This window comes from Odontesthes bonariensis, chromosome 9 (assembly GCF_027942865.1).
Source record: "Odontesthes bonariensis isolate fOdoBon6 chromosome 9, fOdoBon6.hap1, whole genome shotgun sequence".
In the NCBI taxonomy this organism is placed as follows: domain Eukaryota; kingdom Metazoa; phylum Chordata; class Actinopteri; order Atheriniformes; family Atherinopsidae; genus Odontesthes; species Odontesthes bonariensis.
This window is the reverse complement of record NC_134514.1, coordinates 17,464,801-17,487,125: the sequence shown is the minus strand read 5'-3', so window position 1 is coordinate 17,487,125 and position 22,325 is coordinate 17,464,801. Positions and strand designations below refer to the sequence as shown.

At 39.8% G+C, this 22,325-nt stretch overlaps 1 protein-coding gene across 10 annotated transcripts in view; it reads left to right on the top strand.

Annotated features, from left to right (window-relative positions):
- The window catches only part of dock10 (dedicator of cytokinesis 10), a 59,871-nt gene that overhangs the window by 12,983 nt on the left and 24,563 nt on the right, over nucleotides 1–22,325 (top strand). For 3 of the 10 annotated variants that reach the window (XM_075473447.1, XM_075473441.1, XM_075473449.1), the window contains exons 1-9: nucleotides 6,892–7,216; nucleotides 14,410–14,529; nucleotides 16,085–16,174; nucleotides 18,138–18,220; nucleotides 19,801–19,873; nucleotides 20,164–20,301; nucleotides 20,643–20,777; nucleotides 21,139–21,325; nucleotides 22,202–22,287. In XM_075473447.1, coding sequence (XP_075329562.1) covers nucleotides 7,058–7,216; nucleotides 14,410–14,529; nucleotides 16,085–16,174; nucleotides 18,138–18,220; nucleotides 19,801–19,873; nucleotides 20,164–20,301; nucleotides 20,643–20,777; nucleotides 21,139–21,325; nucleotides 22,202–22,287 — 1,071 coding nt within the window. In that variant the 5' untranslated portion in view covers nucleotides 6,892–7,057. Of the gene's footprint in view, nucleotides 1–6,885; nucleotides 7,217–11,641; nucleotides 11,847–14,409; nucleotides 14,530–16,084; nucleotides 16,175–18,137; nucleotides 18,221–19,800; nucleotides 19,874–20,163; nucleotides 20,302–20,642; nucleotides 20,778–21,138; nucleotides 21,326–22,201; nucleotides 22,288–22,325 lie in introns of those variants that run through there. The other 7 variants (XM_075473443.1, XM_075473446.1, XM_075473440.1 and 4 more) reach the window with 5 other exon arrangements.

Below are 22,325 nucleotides of genomic sequence, written 5' to 3'. Positions count from 1 at the left end.
TTTTTTCTTTAATGATGCATATTTATGCATGTTGGAGTCAATGAGTTGAGGTCGAAGCAAATCAGACAGGTGGACAGGTACATGCTGTTTTTGTAGTTACCTCCATGAACACTCAGCTTGCAGAAGTGGTACATAAGGAAACATTAGGATAGTTGCAGCAATATTATTTAGAAATGTAAATGGTGCTTATTTATATTTTGATGAAGTGTCAAGATCCTGGTGGCTTACTGCCCTTGCAAAACTGATGTGGACTTGAGACAGGTTTGCCATATATAGTAAGCCAGCTTTATTCCATATTACAACGACAACAACAAAAAATACAAACAAACAAAAATACGAATATTTAAACAAGTATATACATTTTTTTTATAGGAAATTATTCACTTTACATATAGTTTATGGCCACAGATTAATTTTTCTTCCACTCACACCTGAATGGAATCCTCTGTCAAGCACTATTTGATCTCATTTGCCAGCTGATTCTGTATAAGCTGGTTTGTTTAAATGTCACATGAATAAACAGAGGTTCTTGTATATTTGTATATGAAAAGTGAAAAACATTTCTACAGTTCTTAGTGTGATATGAGTAGATGGTAAATAGAGTTGAGCTTCGTTGGTGTTTTGCCCTTTTCTGTTCCAAGTTTTGGTTTTGATTTCAAGTGGGAAGTGAATCTAAAGAGAATGAATGGAAATTTCTCAAAATGCCCCTCTTTTCCCAGCAGTTGTTCCTGACTTACTGCCCCTCTACCATATTTTTCATCTCATCTCCCCTCGCTTGCCCCTTCCCCCAACATCCCTCCTGCCTCAGGACTATAGTTCTAGTTAAAGACATTTTAATAGCTTCCTTCTCTAAACAAACCAGCTGCCAGAAGAAAAGATAGTATCTCTGGTGCACAGCGCCTCCTGGCGGCAATTCTTTAAAGAAAAAAAGGAGCGATAATTATACAGAGGTGAGAAGACTGGCATAGAGGAGGGCACATTGTCTTTATCCACACATGCTGCTGTGTTGAGTCCTCAGCACTAGATGGCATTGGCACTGTGCTGTAGCTTCGCTCTTCCTGTTACCTCCTCCAGGCAAGAGCTCCACTCAGAACCACTACGACTTCAACAGTAGACACTGTCTTCCTGGTTTTTTTCTGCAGTCTGATCCATTTATCTCGCAATTGTAGGATTACGAGATAAGATTAAGATCACATATTTGATTAATACTTCTTCATATCCACATTATCACATTGTTTTATAATTTTACACTTTCGTAAAAAGGAGCTTTTTTTGCAACTGAACAGGCACTCATAATTTATTTAGTTGACTACAAACAGAAGGTACAGAAACAAAATCAAAAGAAGCCCATTTTAGACAGATGATTCTTTGAAAACTCATTTTTCTTGAGGACCATTATTAGACTCAAAAACACACATTCAAAAAGTCATAAACACATTATTTCTTAGTATTATTGCACCAAGGCTGCAGCACAGCATGCCGGGTGATACAATATGTCCATAAACTCACCTGAAACATCACTGAAAAAGGAATCATGTTGAAAAAAGAAAAGAAGTAGAAACATACTCAGTTTACACCTGATCTGTCTTCCTGTTTGTGTGAGTTTGTGTTTTGTGGTGTGGCATCTGCCTGGTGAGGTTTTACTGAGAATAGCAGAATGACTTTGAAACGATCACCGGTGATGGGATATTGTTTGAGAGTGTTAGATAAGATAGTCACTGCACATTGACGGTGATATCTTAAAGCTGCATGTCTCTTCATTATCTTATTCTTTTCTCTTTTTTTTACCACCTATCACCTGAACAACCGTTGCAAAGATATTGGCACAATAAGCCAAATTGAAACACAAAAATCTAAATCTAAAAATATTCCCCACTTGTAGCCTTCTGAATTCTCCTCCTGACTGTATTTGTCTTCAGCTGCTGAGGTTTTTGAGTGCTTCTTTTCAGTGCAGTCGATGATCTTTCTCCACCTCTGCAACACATCAGTGCAACTATGGAGACTGCAGGCATAGAATGAGTTTGACCTTGTGTCCCCCTTGTTCCTCTGTGAGTGCCAGGGGCCAAACGGTAGTCTTAGGAGTACCTAGCACTCTTGAGTGGCAGCATCCTTCCTGCTGTGGTTACCATGGAAACAGAAGAGTGTTTTCCCAAGTAAACCCAGTGCAGCACCGCACCACATCAAATACTGCCGCCATGAGTCAACCTCTAGCTCTACAGGGAGTCTAACTATAGCAAAGCTAACTGCTTACAAGGCAGTGTGCAGCAGTTTTAATGGATTGTGGTTTCCTACTTGGCCCGGTTGGCTGAAGTATTTCAAGTCTGTGAATCTGCTTATGTTTGTCCTTTGCCTTAATAGTTACCCTACATGCATATACAAAATCCACACTCACATCAAACTGCCTACAAGCGTGCCGTCGTTTGTATTGTTCAGGAGAGGAAAAAGTTCAGCTGGGAACAGAGGGATTATAGTGACTGAGGCTCCACAGCTGGAATATATTAACTCCACAAATGATGGGAGCACTCTGCCCCACACACCCCAATGATGTAATCTTTTACAGAGCTTCAGACTTACACAGTTTAATTCCGGTCACACACAAGGACACATGTGTAACCTCACACATTGTGTAAGCACAATATACTCCAACAGTTTATTTAATTGGTATTATCATATTTTACTAATATCCTAAGTGTACCATGAACATAAGCAATTGTTATTCTTTTATTTGGAAGTTTAAATGAGTCCTATTAGAATTTTAACTACAAAAAAAAACAACTTCAGCTGTAATAATTACATAAACTATAAGCTGAGGAAATCTTAATGGAAAAAAAACAACATTGTAGTGACTGTTAACATGTCAGGCCCTTCAATATCTTAAAGACTTTTCTCCACATAATGTTGTTCAGGCAAACATCATCCTATCTAGACTGCTTGGTGCCTACCTACGTCATGTCCTTGGACTGGTTTATCCAAACAAGAGGGAGTGGGTAAGGGTGAAGGACAGCGCACACAATTAGACAGCCTTTTTCTCACCTAACACCTCTGTTTCATGCCACACTGAACAGAGGATGTCTTTCCCAAGTAGGGACCCAGCAGTGCCCCTATTTGTAGTCTCTATATGGCACTTGGCTCTGTAATCTTAAATTGAACAAAGTCCAGCAACAACTACTCAGGTAAAGATTTTAAATTGAAGAAAGATTTGTATAGTCTGAGTGCTATCAGAACCTAGTGGAGTACTCAATGATATGGATCATAAATTATTTTTGAGATAGACTGAAAACTTAAAAATTTGGGTCCTTATGGATGTACCTAAGTTGATCCAGATCATACCTGGAAGGCAGCAGGTCTATAGTCAATATTGTGAAGTTATAATAAGTCTGTAAGAACTGCCTTGACATACACAAGGATCAGTTCCTGTGTGCCTTCCCTTCAGCCCATCCTTCTTTACTGACTATTTGATCAGATATCATAGAGATACATATGACACAGAGATGTCACGAATGATTTTGGTCCAATGTAGTCTTTCTGTGCTTTTGCTTTGCAGAAGAGAAAGCTGGATGCAAAAAAAACCTCCCCTCATCAAACTAAGGATAAGACTTAACTGAAATAATTCTTGTCAGCAGCAGACAGAAAAAGCCTGCACTCAGTGCTGAGTCTTGGGACTAAAACTAATACCTATAACAAATATCTCGGTGATATCACTGATAATGATCTACACAGCTATTTTTTCTAAAATGAAAAGATAATATGCTTCTCATTCCAACTTCTAAAGAAGAAGAAGAAGACTAAAGTAGCTTATATCTAGTTCAATTCAGGGTCAGCAGCCTGCAGCCATTGGGCAAAAGGTAGGGTACACACTGGAGGGGTTACCAGTCCATCACAGGGCCAAGAACAATGCACAATCTTACTGTGGGGCAAGAATACTGACCACCACACAGTTGGTGTCCCCCTTATCTTGTTCCAAAAATATATTAGGTTTAAGCCTCTATGCAACCCAAATCTGTTTTATTTACACTGTATCCATTTTTAAAGAGCATTTCACTCATTCTGTAGATGGAAACTTGTCAGTGATAGACGGCAGTTCATGATTTTTTTTAAAAATGCGTCTTTTCTATTGCCTTTCAATATCTCAATCATTTCTGTGTTTGATAAGGTGCTATCAAAATCAGTTTTAATAAATGTAATGTAATAATATTAAGTAAAATAAACCTAAGATCTGGTTGGATAGAGCTTGCTTACAGCAGCTCATATAATGATATAACTTGTGTTTGGAAACGCAGGCACAGCGAAAGAGACTACGACATCAAGATAGCTGTGTAACATGGGCACTTTGCTAGCAACCAGAGAACATGGTTGTGTGGGCATATTTGCATGACAGGACCATTGTAGAAGCCTGGCATACAAACAAAGCTAATCTCTGTTGCTTCTGTGTCTAATAGCTGCTGCTATAAAGCGTGTTAGACTGAGTAGCCTTTAGAGAGAGGCAGTGGATCGGGAAGCAGGGAGGCGGTGAGGAGGAGCTGATGACGGGCGAGGTTAGGGTTAGGGTGTTATGTTAATGTTTCCCTTTTTCTCCACTTTGTATGTTACACTGGATCCATGCCCCGCCATCTCCTACTGAGTGGGGCATGTTAATATTTGTGCACTGTGTGGGAGGTGGATCACAATTCTGCATGTGCATGCTTTGGTGTGAGTTTATGTGTGTTGTGTTGTGCTGTTTATATTTAACGATGTAAAGCATTATAATAATGATCAAGCATGTGGGTGGTGGGTGGGATTTTCTGCCACTCTGACATGAACACTAAAGACCCTAATCATGACCTTACCAACATCCCCATGGTTACCTCTTGCTCTCTGCAGACAACTAAGAGTGTGCAAATGTACTATATTTTATGTAAAACTTGTAAACCCTGCTGATGGCATTTAAAACTATGCATACATAAAGCTTTATTTGTAAAATATGGGAAATTATCTCCCATATGACTCATGTTGTGTTTCTAAGTTTCTGTTCTAATGCTTTTTACACACAGTTTTGGTCTAATGAAATATGTCTTTTTTTTTAATGTATTTATCTCTAAATGAACATTACAAATTATTCCTAGTGCCACTGTTGGCTAAATAGTTTTAAATGCATGAACATAGCTTGCAAAGCTATTGATACAATCACACAACCCCCCCTCATTTATCTTGCATCTCACATTTATTTTAATTCATGCAATGCTTTAATCGTACTCCCATAATGCAACTGAGTGGTTATTTTGTTCATTTTGAGCTTTGTCTCATCTGATTTTATGCACACAAAAAAAGCACCGAATTGCATAACGATGAACCTTCTAAATGACTGGGGTTCTATGAAAATAAATGTCAGTCAATTAAAAAATCTTTTCTCCTCTGTATTTCGATGCACTCAGTGAGTTATTGAGTTACTTCAATAATACGTATGTGTCTGATGTGAGTTTTGCCTCCTTCAGTGCACGTCTTAATGATTATTTTGAGAACTCTTGTACCGAGGAAAGACTGCTCATAGGAGATGTATTTTTTTTTTTAAAGAGTAATTAATTGACGGGTGTCTCGGCCTATCACTGTAACTTGTTGGTCTGGCTCACTGCGCTTCAAATCAAATCAAATCAAATTTATTTGTATAGCACATTTCATGTACAAACAATTCAAAGTGCTTCAGTTCAGTCTTTTATTCTCAACACAGACGTACTGGCTCCAGTGTTTTGAAAAAGATGACAGTGAATGTTAAACCAAATTCAAGGCAGCATAACTCGTCTTCAAGCCCTGTTGCACCCACGTTTCAATAAAAATCCATGTTTGAGTCTGCTTTTGGTTCAACAAGTACAACTGGCACAGAACACAAAAGGGGATTTTATGATGACACGGATTTCAAATTGCTCTAAAACATATGAAAACCATTTTCTCCTGAGAATGCTCTTTCTTTTCTTCCATTTAAGCCACGCTCAGTGAAAATGCAACACGAAGAATAAAGCTAGACCAGATGTTATGGTGACATGAGAAAATTTAGAGTGGTGAAAGTACATGTCGCTGGCACTCAGAGACATCAAACGTGATGTAATGGAATTTGATGCATGGAATACGTCAATGTCTTCATGCCTCTCTGCGTGCTGAACTAAAGTTAGTTGGATTTCAGATGTTAGCTCTACAGTCCTAAAACGCCACATGCATGCTTCATCTGAAAAGCCACCCACTCCCCATTTTCCATCCACTTTCCGTTCAATAACCTCTCACTCCCCCCAGAGTCTCACTCTCTGCCAACTTCCACTGTAACAGGACTGTAGCAAACACATGCGTATGCATAAACACACACCACCATCTCTGTAGTCTTTCTTTACAAAAGCAATGGTTTATTTTACCCAATCAACATTATTGTGTAGAATCTGCACTCTCGGACATCTGAAAGTCTTTAGTGCAAAAACCGCAAAAGCACAAACACAGGCAGCAGAACTCCAACTTGAAAGCGCTGGTGTAATTGGGAGACAAATGGAGAGACAGAGCAGCAGAATGAAAATCTGAAAAATGATGTCGGTTTGAGTTTGTGTGCGAGTCTGTGCCTGTGCAGCAGCTGGTTCTGGTCAGCTGACAGCTATTGCAGAGTGTGATTTGTTAGATGAGCTAGACTGGGTTGAGCCACACACAGCTGCAGAGAGAGTGTGTGTGTGTGTGTGTGTGTGTGTGTGTGTGTTGGAGGACAAGAGAGAGAGAGAGGGAAAAAAAGAGAAAGGAAGGGAGAGAGACATGTAGGGCTGCCAGTGTGTCAGCTCTGCAACAGCAACATTAGGAGTCAGAGCCTGGAGCAGAGCAGTTCAAGAAAAGCTGATAAAGCTTGCAAAGCGGGACTGGTTGAAGTTAAGCTGGAGGGGAAGGTAAGGCGGGGTTGGATGGAGCCTTAGGTACTGCACTTGGCTTGAGCAGAGCGCTTCACCTCTGGCTGGACCAGGGGCTACACTGAATTCAGCTCTGAAAGACAAGGAAAAGCTCAGGTGAAGCCTGCATTACCACACTGGGTCAGACTGGGAGACGACAGCAGCAGAGAATGGGTTGCTCGGCCAGTGTGGTCCTGCTCCTGCGCTCAGTGGGTGGAACAGACTGCGGTCACATGTGTTCACGACAGGACCAGATGTCAGTGGAAGCTGCAACTCCCACACTGGAGGGTTACACCACAACCAACTCACCTCTGACCATCATTGTAATGGTAACCAGCATGACTGCACTTCTAACTGCCAAATCCATGTGTGGGCAGGTAGTGGGGTCTTTATTATGTTGCAGTGAAGTTATTGCGTGCTAAATGGCGTCGTATTTGGATGTGTTTGTGAAGGAACTTTTGTGCATTTTGAACGATAAAGAAAGAAAAAGCCTGTCGAAGAAGAAGTCTGTTTCAGTTGGCAGATTTGAAGCATTAACATCTGCTGCTTGGCTTTCTGCATAATTTTTACTTTCCTTGTCCAACTTTCTCTTATGTATGATCGGATATTTGAAGCATGATCAATGATTTGGGCCTGGTTGTTTGCCCTCACAGCTGGGATGCAGAGGGACGGAAATGGAAGGAGGAGAAAGGGGAGGGGGGCGTATGGGGTCAGACCTGAGGAATCTAGTTTCTGTGGGAAAAAAAAGTCTGCTTTCTGTGCATATGGCTCACAGAAAAGATGATTAAAAATAGCAATTTAAACAGAACTGTTATTGATATAGTGGATGAGAAATGTTTCACTGAGTGAATGAATGAATGCATGTCTGAAAGAAAGAAAGAATGGTTTAGGGAACTGACGAATGACTTACATGAAGGCACACGTGTGTTTCTTCTTACTGCCCTTTCAGTACGTTGTGCACGCCAGCCATCTGTTTGGTATCTGCATCAACTATTCTTGGCCAGATTTCCTAGTTCCTAGTTTCTTTAAACCCTGGAAAAAATGTTTGAGCTTTGGCAGTGGGGAGATCTTTTACAGTTGCCACTTTTGTTTCCCCCTCCCCTTTTCCTTACCTTAAACCCTGTCTCTCATGGTGCCCATTTGTTGGTCTCTGTGGTGAACAAGATGCAAGATTCTCTGCAAAGTCGTGCTAGCCTGCAGATTCTTTTGCTTTAAGAACATCAGCTGAGCTATTCAGGCCAGACAGCACTTGAAACTGCTGCATAAACTGCATTTTTCTGGTCTTTTAAAAGTGAAGTATTTCCATGTCACAATAGGAGATTAATCTTTTTTGTTTTTCTTTGTATGTGTGAGTGTACAAATACATTTTGTATTTGATTCCAGAAAACTCATGTTCTTCTTTTGATATCACTCTGTGAAAGCACAGAGAAACTGAGGAGTATATTTGCAACATTTGTGAAAATCCGGAACTCTCCGTTCATAATATGAGTTCATGACATGGTATTTTCAACGGATGGCAGGCCTTGGCTACAGAGCGGCCAGTTCAGCAACCCCGCTCTTTCTCTTCAGAGTCATTATTTTGTAACATGTGCAGTGTTTTGCTGAAATCTGCAAGACCTTTCCCGAAGGTCATCATCTGGACGATAGCCCATTTCTCTTTTATGTATCAAGCAAAAACATTGCTGTCTGTGCATCTTCCCACTGAGCTGTCTCTTCTCTTGATCGTGGCAGACTTGCAGAGGATAAAAAGCGGCTGAAGCACACATCAGTCTTCTCCACCCAATTTGATTCTCTGGAAACCTGCTGCCGTTTACAAAAGTGGACACCAATACCATCACTGATGCATGTCTCTTAGAGTGAAAGCAGTGCTCCTTATGGTTCTGCAAAATGTCTAACACTCTGCTGATCTAACCGTAAAACAAATGTTCTCTGGACCACTGCCTCAATCAAACTCACAATCAACTGTCTCTAACAAAGCAGCAAGCACTTTGTAGTTTTTAAAAAAATTTTTATTGTCATGTTTATTTTTTCATTATAGGATTGACTTGTCTTGAAAGTATGAATCCCCATTAATCCCACAGTCTCCCAATCGGAGCCTGTTTTGCTCTAATGATGTAAAGCAGATGTCTTCTGTCTGGTCTGTGCCTGTCTCTGTCGTGTCAGCCGCTGTCTCTGTCCCCTTCTGTCTCCTTCTGTCTCCCTCGCTTTACTCCCGATCAATCTCTTAGACACTTCTTTTACTCTCCCCCTCCCTTATTTTTTGTCACATTTCACTCACATCTTTGCCTTAACCTTATGATCAGCTCTTAGATCTGTGCTTGAGAATGTCCAGCTTGTGTCCACAGATGTGAAACGTTTTATTTTTTCTCCTGGTCTCTCTTCTTCTTAGCTGTCCATCTTAACTATTCCTTAACTTCTATTTATTTTTCTTCTGTTTAACTTCAAACAGATTGTTGCTCACAGTTAAGCTGGAGGACAGACATGCTGAGTCATGTGATGTGAGGCAGTGTCTATTTGTGCTCTCACTACAGCTGTAGTTTACCAACATTTAACACCCACTCTTCTTCACCCCTACTGAGAGTGAGGAGGGAGGAAGGCTGAAGGAGAGACGTTAAAGGGGATGTTTAACAGGGTGAGAACAAGGGAGTGGGGTAGAGACAGAGAGATAATCAAAACGGAAAGAACTGAAGGCTGATGAGGATGTTTGATGAGATGAGGACGCTATAGAGTAGGGAAAGAGAGGGATGAAACCAGCTGAGGCAGCTGGATCGGTGGAAGGTTGGAGTGAAGGAAAAGAATAATAATAGCTTAATGCTGCAGACATGAAACAGACTTCAAGCAGTGTGTTGCTAAGAGCGTAGTTATCATTCAGTGTTTCAGGTACAAAGCATCAAAGACTTATTAAAAGAATTTAATTAAGAAAACAAAGAGTAGACTCAGGTGTTTTGTGCTTTTGAATGTTCAGGGCCATGTTGTTGTTTAATCAGTTACAAACAGGTGAGCATTTGAGGAGATGTGCATAAAACTGACTTTATGTGTTTCATGAACAGGAATGAGTTTTTAATTAATATCTATGCATTGAATGATGCCACTTTTCAAGCGAGTTAAAAATAAGTTTTGATGTCTTTGTTTTGACAACTTATACCACCCAAAGAAAATGTTGCTACATTGCTATAAAAACCATCTGAAAGTATACTAACTCTCTTTGACATTTCAATGGCATTACCAAATTGTACTACTGTAATGGAGGTCAAGAACAAAACGTATAAGTTATAAATGTGACAATCAGTGTAAGAATGACGCACACATAACACTTTACAGTGTTGCTATACATTATGTTGGTTAAGGTAATGTCAAATCTCCACACTTACCAGCATTAGTCGGAAACGTTTGTCAGGACCTGTTTATTTTCTAGACAGCTGTAAATGGTAATCTTTCACTCAGTCATAAAATCACAACACAGGATTTCTCAACAAGACTCAGCTCAGCGCACAGTATTTGCATTTGTGGCTATTGCCTGTTATACGTTAGTTAATGTAATTTCTCCTATGTGTAAAACAGACTTTACAGCTAAACCTCAAAAGTTGGTGTGACTTTATGTTGCTTGACTGCCACTGGTTTAAGTCTTCCATTTGAATTATTGCCCTTGTCTTAATTAAAGCCATTTATCTAGAATGACATATTTTATCAAGTATATTTTCCCACAGGCATGTTTTTTCTTTATGTTTACCTGTTTACACTGTTATGCTTGCCCTTTTAATGTGTCGCATTGATGGTGCAGGAAAAATCACCTTTACAAAGTTCACATTTTGAAACTGTCCCTCCAGATTTCCTACATGACCCATAGTCCATATATCTAAAGTTTTATTGATTTATTCAAGCATTGTGTGAATAAAAATAGCCAAGATCAGGGAGAATGTGTTGACTCCTTTGAAGTATTAAGCGAGGGCCGATATTCACGTCAGGATTAAAAAGAAGTTGAGAGTAAATTTAAAATGCAACAGAACCTGGTCTAATATCCACTCGATTTGTTCTCGCACTACTGCACTTCTTTCTTCTTCTTTCTGTCCAGCAAAGAACAAAACCATACGCTGTTGTTAAAATTTTTTATAAAAGTTTGTATCATCAAAAGTTGTTTCCTCTTGCGTAGATCTCTGTTCTGCTCTGAGGCTTAATCTGGGGAAGTGGCTGTCAGTGGGTAAGCAGACAAATATAACTGTCTGGTTCTGTTGATATAACAACTGTTTTAAGCTGTGTCTCAATTTGAAAATACTTTTCATCCGCTTTATGTTTTAATGTGGAATTTCGTACGAGTTTTATGTATACACTGACTTGCAAACACTGTCATGTAAAGACATTTACTCTAACTTCAGAACAGGAAGTAAGGAAGGTCTCTATGCTCGTTTTAATCTGTATGTTTCAGTAAACACCTTGCTGAGGTTGAACTAAAGAAGATAAGTGGATAGAATATACACAACTATTCTCTATTATTTGTTGGTACATTTAGTAAAGCGGAGGTTACAAAGTTAAAGCTGCTACCTCAGATTTAATCATCTCAAAACATCATCAAAAACTTGTGATGTTGAAACTGGAGAAGCTGGTTGGTTGATTTCTTGCTCACAGGGGATTTTCTTGCTGTCTGTATGCACGTATGAGTTGGGGTGTGTGTGTGTGTGTGTGTGTGTGTGTGTGTGTGTTTGTGTGTGTAGGACAATCACACATCCACTTCCTCTACATCCACGTGTGCCGACGCAAACTCATACTGATTGTCAGTTCTGCTTCTGAAAGAGCACATGCCCGCAATGCGTGTTTTCTATAGTTCTCATTCACTTTAGCATTTTTTGGGAGGGTAAAACTGTAACCTTAATTCAGCTGGCAATGAGCTTCAGGAGCAAAATCACCTTCAGGAGGAAAATAAAGAGCAAACGAGTTCGATCGGATTTCAACCGACTGAGTATTGTATGTATTTGTATGTTTCCTTGTGTTTATTGTGTCACGCCTCACTCTCACATAGTATTTAATGAGTGTGATGTCTCTATAGTCTGTCAGAAATTAGTGTGACTTATACACTATACATTGACTTATTGTACTCTTGACTAACTTTCTGTGTCCTTGGTACCGTGTTTCTAATAATTGTCATGTACTTCATTTCCTCTTCTTTATAATATATATTTGTTTTTGTTTGTTTAGCCTGATTATGACAGAGAGAGTCTGATAAAAGAGTATTTTGCATTTAATATATCTACTAATGCTGCCAGTCTTGAGGATCTAATTCAACTTTACAAAGAGTAAAATACAGCATGGGATCTCATGAGGGGAAAGCCAGAATTTCCCCTAAAATGCTTACTCTGATGTCACAGGGGTTTGAGAAGAGTGAAATCTCAAGCTTCATGTGCTCACCTGCTTATCTGATCCAATAGAATAGAATAGAATAGAAAAATACTTTATTTATCCCCCAATGGGGGAAATAAAAAAAAATTACATGTTTTGTTCTCGAATATTTACTGATGATTGTTTGTTTCTTTTATCTATTAGTCCTCATTTTAGTCTACCTTTTCTTAATTTTTTTTGTGTGCATTTTCATTTGCCTGACCAAATTATACTTCCTAGAGGATAATCAGTTCTCATAATTGCTGGCATATAATTGATGCAAAGGTGCATTGTTTCGGCAAGTTTTATAACTGAATAGAAACGAGGAACAAAAACTGTGAAGTACAGCTGCTGATTATGACTCGCTGTACACTGCATTGATGGAGACCAAAGTGTGCCGACTTTTAGTGCAACGCAAGAGGGATTCAGTTTTAGACAGCTGTGGTGAGAGCAGTGCAGAGAGAGGGAGATTATTGAAGGGCATGGTCACCTTTGTAGAGAACTGTATTATTCCCTGTGCTTTCTTTTGGTTTCGAGCCAAGCGGCCTGTTTGAACTGTTAAACTCGCTGTGGCATGTTTAAGCCTGGCCTGCACTATATGTGTCAACCGAGCTAGAGATCATGACTTCCTCTGTGTTTCTGACCACAACCTGCTCCACCTCTCACTTTGCTGCTGCTGTCTAACTGAATGACATAAGTGATTTACTCTATTGTGAGACTCACCACATGTCCAAGGTAGTTTTTAGTTTTCAGTTTCTGTGAAAGTATAAAAAGTTAGCCTACAGTGACTTGTGATGTCTGATGTACAGTTTCATTTCAGAAGTTCTTGGTGGGTTGTTTATTTTATATAGATCTGTTTAAAAAAAAAAAAACTGTCTTATACTAAGCATTTGAGTTGATTAAAAGCTGGACTTCAAAGCTATATTTGGGCTGAAGCATTACTTCCTTTACAACTTATTTAGGTCCAAATGATCTCATGGCAAAACATGGCAAAAGTGTCATGATCATGACAATTTTTAACTTTTGCAGAATGTTGAGATTACGAGTGGGTCATGTGAAATTTTCTGTGACTATTTCCCTCTATAACAACTCCAATTGTGTGGAACTCTTTATCTCTGTCATGGAGACGGATGATCGATGAAGTGACAGAGGGTGGTTCGTTGACACCACTGCGCAAAACGCCACAGTGCATCTCTATGCCTCTACCCCGTCAGTTTGTAAAGAAGAAATGAAATTTAAAAAGGACATTGCTTAACTTCAGGCTTTTAATGCATGAGGTAAAACTTATTAGGTTTTGGATACTTAAGGGAAACTAAAAATGTTTTTTAACAAATGAGATGTTATTACGTTTGATGTTATTTAATCATTTTGTATCACTGTAGCTACGAAGGAAGAGCGATCATCTGCCAATCTGAGGGTTGGCAGTTTGAGTCTTGGTTTCACCAAACCACATGTCAAACTGTCCTTGTACAAAACACTGAACCCCACGTTGCCTCTGATGCACCCATTGGTGTGTACATGTGTGTGACAGAGAAAAAGCACTACATAGCCTGTAAAGCTGTATAGACTAAGAAGTGTTGTATGAGTGTGTGTGTGTGTGTGTACGTGTGTGTGTGTGTGTGTGCGTGTGCGCGTGTGTGTGTGTGTGCGCGTGTGTGTGTGTGTGTGTGTGTGTGTATGTGTGAATGACTGAATGAGGCTTTTACTGTAAAAACGCTTTGAGTGGTCAACTAGAAAAGCACTATACAAATACTATTGTATTGCATCATAAGGCATTGCACTAGAGGATTGCTTGGGTATTGGAATTAAGGCGCAAATTTCGAGAGGTTTTAATGTTGCTGCTGAGAGGAGTGACCAGTCCAAGAAATATATTCCAGGTTAGGTTCTTTGTTGCATACATTTGAATTATCATGTGAATAGTAATGGCTAGAAATGAACAAAACAACAGAATCAAGAAAACAGTCACTCACAGCGCTCTTCGTTGCTTCATATTGTAGTGTATCGGGTCCTATTATACTGTGTTGTATCACATCCCATTATACTGCATCTTGTTGGATTTCATCTTATTTCATTGCATTGTGCTACTATACTGATGTGAGACACACAGCCACGGGGGTGAATATTGATCAAGTCTCTGTGTTTCCATCCGCAGCAGGAGAAGCCGAAGGTGATTGATCCTCTCGATTATGAGGCTGTCATCGCTGAGCTGGGGGACGAGTTGAAGGAGGACCCTCTCAGAGACCTTCTCCTGTTCCCTGACAATGATTTTACAGTAAGTGTTTTTGTTGTGATCTTTCTCTGATCAGGAGGAAAACATTCTTGGTTAAATACGTAATTCTACTTTTATATTGTGTTTAAAAGACACCAAGATTAGGAATTCATTTCAGTTTTGAGTTTTTGTTGGTTTATATCAATGTGATCTATTTTCTTTTCGTTGGCAAAAACTTCTTTAGGCATTTAATCTGTCAACACGTACATATATTTCTTTCTCCAACAGTCACAAAAACAGCTGTAGGCTGTTGTAGACAATCGTATCAATGAGGATTTGAGCTAGAACCTGGGCAAGAATTCAAATTTCCTTTGACTAGAAGAAGCCACAAAGTATTTAGACTTTTTTTATTTGTTTATAGAAAATGACAGCAAAGTCTCAGCTGTGAATTTTGACCATTATATACTGTTGTTTAAAAGGCAGTATGTTCCAAGATTCTACTCTGATGGGACCCCATCATTTATTCATACTAATCATGCTTGCATACTTTTCATTACTGTCAGTTGCTTATTCTCTCTTGGTTCCTTTCACTGTTTATTCATTACCTACATTATTGTGCTAATGCTTTGCTACAGATGCACATCCATTGCACAGTAAATGGCCTAATTGGCTGCTTGTGGTAATAGGATTCATTTGCTTATGGACCTCAGAGATGAAGTTTAATTGTATGACTCCACTGGTTCACAGCTCTGTTTGGCTGCTAAGCAATCTCCTCAGCTTTTTTTTTCTGCAGTTTCCATCCCTGTAAGTGACTGTGGCTTGACAAGCTATTGCTAATGAGCAAAAGGCATTTACTTGATCTGCTTCCTTGCCATCTCATTGGTGAGCTCAGAGCTGTGGCCAGCTGACGGCAAAACATCTAAATCAAAGTGCCTTTTTATGCTTACTTGTTTCTATTCTCTTTCTGCATGGAGGTGCAGGGAGGTATACCTCAGAATTAAATTCTGAATATGGATATGCTCCCAAAAGATTGAATTTAGATTTTTTTGTTTCATGGATCGTAAATATACTCTTTTGTAATTAAAGCTGCATGATTCATAGGTCAAATGATTAGTTCCTCAGTCTGTGCTGAGAAAAGGAAAATGATCATTAAATGAATATTCTGAATATCTTTATGCATACCCTTGATTTTTTTTCTGGCAGTGCACGGCAAATATCAGTGGGTATCTGTTGTCCTTTATTTAAAGGGCATGGATAACATCTGTGTTGCCTTAACTGCCAAACAGTTGCCAAAATCTTTAATGCTAATTCATGTGTTGGAAGAACACCAGTCTTCTTAAAGATAGAAAGATTTTACGTCTTCTTAATGTGTTAATCAAAACTAAATGAAAATAGGGCGGATTTGTCACATGTTGTTACAATAACATTTACTCTATGAATCGCACTTTGTTTTTATACTCATAAAATCCTTAGAAGGTTAAGAAGAAATGTCCGTGGCCACCATGATATCAACTGTTGTGTAGTATTTGACCATTGCCCTCTTGAGTGTCTTTGGGCAGACGTGGCCATATTTGGAAAAGAGATAAACCAATCCACCCCTACCCTTTTGTCCTTTCAGGTATCCACGGTGCCTCAGGAGAAACGAACTCTGAAGTCAACTGTTCCAGAGGGAGCAGAACTACAGGCTGAATGTCTGCTGGTCAGACAGGTAATATAAGAATGATTTCTCTAAAGGGTATCACAAAGTGCTTTACAAGAAGGCATGAGGTGTGTTAGAGTCAGGTGGATGTTCACAGTTACGCAATAATGAAATGATAAAAGTATTAGACTTTCCCAAAGGCTCTCTCAAAGAGGAATGTTTTAAGTCGGGATTGGAAGGTAGCTACAGACTTTGTGTGCCTGATTTCTCTGGGCAAAATGTTCTATAAGATGGGAGCTCAAATGTGAAAGGTCCAATCTCCCTTTATCAAAAAACTGATATCTGGGAAGAGTTGGCATGTGTGAATCTGAAAAATCAGGAAGGATCATACCAGGTTAGTGAGTCTGAGATGTAATTTAGGGCAAAGCTGTTTAAGGCTGAAGGTGAGCAGTAAGATTTTTAAATGATTATGAAATCTAATATGGAAGCAAGGACAGGGGTGACGTGTTCATGCCTTTTGGTCCTAATAAAGTCTTGCTGCAGCATTTTTAATCAACTGGAGCTGACGAAGGGAGCCTTGGCTGATACCTGAGGTTAGGGAATTATAGATGTAAAGGAAAGAGGGCTACATAATGGTGTGGTCATTAGCACTCACAGCAATAAGGTTCCTAATGCCTGGTCTTTGCTGGGGCCTTTCTGTTTTGAATTTGCATGCTTTCCCCGTGCTAGCTTGGGTTCTCTCTGGTTGTTCTGGCTTCCTCCCACAGTCCAAAAACATGCACGTTAGGCTGACTGGCAATTCTAAATTAACCCTAAGAGTGAGTGTGTGTGGTTGTTTGCCTCTGTGTTGGCCCCGCCTCTTGCACAGTGGCCGCTGAGAAAGGCTCCGGCGCCCTGCAACCCTAAATAGGATAGAGTGACTATCGAAAATGAATGAGGGAAGACAAGAATAGACAAAATATCTATATCTTTTTGTAAGTCAGCACTTAAAAGAAATTACCAGATGTTTTAGATTGTCTTAAGCTGGGAAACTGATTATCAGTTGTGAGAAGTAAGCTGCCGTTGCTTGCTAAACTGCTTTCTGATCAATTAGCCTTACATTCTTAGACTCAAGTGGGATCTTTCATCCAGGCGAGTTATTTCCTTTTTTTATGATGTTGAAATAAACGAAATGGAGCATTGAGAAAATGAACACATCTCTTTGTGCGTACAGTAAAAACAGACTGACAAAGAGTAGCTAAGTTGTGTGTATGTTTCTTTGGGTGTTTCTGATACGCATGCATCCTCTAACGTGCTTGACTTTGGTAAAAACCATTGTGGTTTCAAATGGAAAAAGGTTTTGGTTGGTAGTTTGTCAGTTTAGGGTGTTCTTAATATATGACTTGCTGTTGGCAGAAGTGTGGTTATACCGTACCTTCAAAATGAACCAGATGTGAGTGTGTATCATGGTTAATTTTTAATTGACCAGCCACAATCAGCAGGTTCCAGTTGAGAAGCTTCATCTGCATATATGGAAACCCCCCCCGGAAAGTCACAGCTCATTGGAGATGACTTAATGTGTCTGACTTCTTGTGTGTTTATGTGTAGGTGCTCTTTTGTCTATAGTTGCATCTGATAGCATGTTGGGTTTATTTATAATTTGTGACATTGTTACCAGATGCTCAACATCTTTCCGTATAAACTGACTAAAGATAATTGTGACTCTGCCATCAATGAGCAGACAGGATGTGAAAGTACCCTGCAGTCTCTGTGACTTCCACTGTACTGCACATGCCCTGTTTGAGAACCTTTAACCAGACTCATGGTCTCTGGAGATGTAAAGACATCTTTATTTGTAGATTCCCTGCAGACAGAATTTTAATTCAGTTCCTTTTTATCATAATAATCTAATGATGAAGCTCAGCTTGCACAGCAGCCTGTACCATAGAGTCACTGTAGCTGTCTGTGCATACTTAAACTACTCCAGGTCCACATTTCCCAGAGAGGGCACCATTTTTAAAAGTTGATGATACATCTTCAATCTTTTGTCCAGGCCTGCAAATATTACAACTCTGAGCGAAATGAGGTCCAGTTCAAGTATGATGAGTATGCTGGAGACTATCGCCTGCTGCCCAGGTAATAACCTCTGTTTTAACTTTTCTATCATGTTCCTATAGGGCTTGGCTTGTTTAGGAAGCTGACATTAAACACTTGTTAAGAATTTTGTTAAGAAGTCTTATTTTGGTTCTGAGTTAAAAAACCTGGTATCATCAAAGCCGATTTACTAACCAGACAAAGTGATCAAAGGAATGTTGTAACAAGCAACATTGGTTTAGATTGCAAATGGCATTCATAGACACAAACCGCTGTTTTGAACAGTTTAAAAAACCTTGTGAAATTAAACATTGTATGGCAGTGACTTAATAATGTGGCTTCATGGTGGCTCCCAAGCCAGTGGAAAAACTAACTGGTTATTGGATGCTTGAACCAACTCCGAACTAGGACTAGCAAAGGAGTAATGGAAAATCTGAAAATATGCAAATATATCAGCTAATCATCTCGACTGAAGAATAACGTTTTGTCTGAGGCTCCCTGAAGAATTATTTTTATACTGCAAGTACTTAAATGTTTGTCTTTACTTTGCTGGTTAGAAACTCTTCTGAAAGTCCAATCGAGCATTGCTCTGTATATGAAAGATGTGCATTCAGATTTGTTTGACATCCTGACCTGACTAATGTATTTTTCCTCTAATGATCAATAAGTAGCTGTTAAACAGCACTTTATTACACTTACAGTGGAAGAATTTCCCCATGGCTTCTCTTTCACTCAACTTAAGCCACCATCTTGCTCTTGCTAATGACCTTTAAGCGCTCACTCTATTCACTTTTTGGATGCCAGTCATCCAGTCAAACATTCATTTTATCTGTCAGTCACTGATTTCTTTAGTTTAGTTATTCCCTGTGAGACTGTCCAAGAGCTGCCCCGCAGCCACAGGAATGTCCCTCCTCTGTCCCATGGGTTGCCATTGGATTCTTTCAGTCAGTTCACATGACCTCTGCAATGACATCAAGGATTAACTATAAAGTAAAACAAGACTCTAACACAAGTATTATTCCATAAAGGTTGCATATCCTGTCATTTTAAATGAAGGAAACACATGTATCATTCTGTTTGTTTACCATGCTTGTAAACTAGCTGTTTGCTTCCAGATTTATTGAACAGGCTGAAAAGCAGCCAGTTCTTACTGCTGTGATTTGAATGTAGCGTCCTTAATTTGTGCTGGCCAGTAGTAGCATTCCTGGGTCGGTGTCCAGCCCACAATTGCCACAGTTTTTTATAAACATAGTCCAACAAGAGATTTTGTCCGACAGCTTTTATGGCTGTTGGACTTTTAGCAGAGGGCGGCTCCAGTGTTATCCTCTACACGCTGCAGCCTCTCTGTCTGCACCTCACAGCACACACACAAAGACATTTCACCCCGAAGCTCAGACACAAAGACGAGTCTGCCTGTGAAATCAGTGGAGCAGCACTGAGCAAAGACTACCTATTGTTGACTCCCTACAGAGGGCAATGGAGCAGAGTCAGCCACCCACAGTAGTTTGCTTTACTCATATGGAGATTAATTGAATTCAAGGAATATTTTTTTTTGTTTTGTTTCATGATCAGAGATCCATCATGTCTCAACATCTTCTTTTTCTTTCCCCATTCCTTTAAAGAAAACTGTACAAAGCAGAGAAGCTACCATCCCATTCTTTTGAGATTGACTATGAAGACGTGGACAAAGATGAGGTCAGTAATGACCATCTTCTTTCAAGTGCTTTTTCGGGTAAAGGTATTGCAAACTGCTTGATTCTGGACATCATGTTTTGATATTTTTATTGCACCCTTAAAGCTTAGCTTATAGTTTGTAAGATCAGACAGTTCATCACAGGCCAGTGGGACATGGTAAATCAGCATAATTTGTGTGACGAATGGCCAGTCAAGAGTCTAGAAAGTCTCCTTCCGTATTGATCTGCTCCTTTGTAGCCGAGAGATTAATGGAGAGCTAATGCATTTAACTGATCATCTTTGTTGTACAGGACACCACTTCTCTTTCCTCGTCCAAAGGAGGAGGGGGTGGAGGTGGTGGTGGAGGAGGAGGGATCGGTGTGTTTCGGTCAGGCTGGCTCTACAAAGGGAACTTCAACAGCACCGTTAACAATAGTATCACTGTGCGGGTGAGGAAACGCCTCACGTCGACCCTCTTTACACCTGCACACTCTTGTCATGCTTATCCTTAGGTCTTCCTCTGTTTCCATCCTCAAATCTTAGAAACTCTGATAAACTCTGTTCAAAATTTAATTTTGTCTGCAGTCCATAACAAGTTTAAACAAGAATTAACAATGATTTTTCAGCAGGTATACCACTGCCAGTATTACCATGTATAATTCAAAGTTCACACAGAAAAATCCACATTTTTTTCTTTGTTTTTATTTTGTTTTACTCAATAGACCGTATTATCAGTTAGCTGTAACTTAAAGCTAGGTTTTGTATTTAAAACATATTTCTCTGTGTGCAGTCATTCAAGAGGAGATATTTCCAGCTCACTCAGCTCACGGATAACTCCTACATCATGAACTTCTACAAAGATGAAAAGATCTCTAAGGAACCCAAAGGTTGCATCTTTCTTGACTCATGCACAGGTGTAGTACAGGTGGGTCTCAATAGATTCATATAAGAAAGCAACACAATGCTTGATGCACATAATATATACTGTACACAGTGTTCTTTATGCAGCTGTAAATGACAAAATTCAAAGTAATGACGAAAGACAGCTGACTTACAAACTCTCAAACTCACGTGATCACACCATAAAAGGCAGCAAGATGTATAGACATAAAATAGTGCTTTGTTGATGAAAGATAGAAAATGTGGCTGTATGAGTGATCCGGACAGAATAACCAAGCTTCAGTATTTGGATATATATAAAAGTAAAACCTGTAACAGTGTCTAAAAAATGAATCGCGCTGTGGCTGTGTTGTTACATTATCCCGTCCTTCTCTTCATCCCTAAAGAATAACCGCCTGAGGAAACACGCCTTTGAACTGAAGATGAACGAAGTGACGTATTTCGTGCTGGCCGCAGAGAGCGAGCAGGACATGGAAGAGTGGATAAGCACGCTGACCCGCATCTTACAGATCAGTCCCCACGAAGCGCCTGCTCCTGACCGCAAGAGTCAGGACCTCACTGAACATCGACAGGGTGAGACAGGTCATGTACACGAAGATTATCTTCAATGGAAGTTGGGGAAGAGAGCTGTTGGATAGGGAAAAGGAGGTGGAAGCACGGATGGTAATTTAGTGGAGAAACTAGCATTTAAAAAGAGATGAAGAGAAAACTTTTGCTTGACTCCAACATGTGGATAAGTCATGGTGCCCTCAGGGAAAATATGGTTTTATGCTCAGTGACAGCAAAACTTTTCCTCTCTGTCTGACTTACTTTAACTTAGTAATATTTGTTATCCTGCCATGGCATTGGCTGGGTTTAGGCTGAGTGTACAACATCACTTTCAGGAAATGAGCCCTGACAGTGACTCCACCTTGGTTTAATACATCAGGGGTAGTTCTTGAGGGATCTTGTGTGCCAGCTCTGTTAGAGGTTGGGCATCGGTCCACCGTCTGTAACCTAACATAACATGCTGATGGAGCACTGAAACCAGTGAAAAGTGAAGGAATGATGTAATAGCCTCAGCCGTCATGGCTCTGCGGTCTGTTAGCATGCCTCTAAATCAGGCTGAGGGTGTGTGGTGACCTACCATTAATGAGCCATTATGTTCAGGATGGCTTTTGGGAAGAGTAGCTCCAGGCAATACGAAGGGTACATTTCTGCAGAAGACTGCCTGCCTTATTATCCATAAAACGCCACAGATGGGGTCATATTTTATTCTCAATTCAATGTATGTCTGCTGGATGTGGTTAATGTGTATTTACTTTACTGCTGAACCTACTTTAGAAACGGTTATATTTACTTTAATATGAAATGGATTGCCTGGGTAAATTTTCCCATCCATTCAATAGTGGCAGTCGTCACTTATAAACAAACTCTTAGGAGTGCTGATTGTGTTTGTTTTCTCTGCAGATGTGTTTGACCTTTCGCTGAGTGAGTGCTGTTTGCAGGAAAATGAAGAAAGTACAGAAAATGGCATCAATCCAGAGCTGGCAAAGGTTGGTTACAGTGCCTTAGTAGTGAGTAGTTTTTTCTT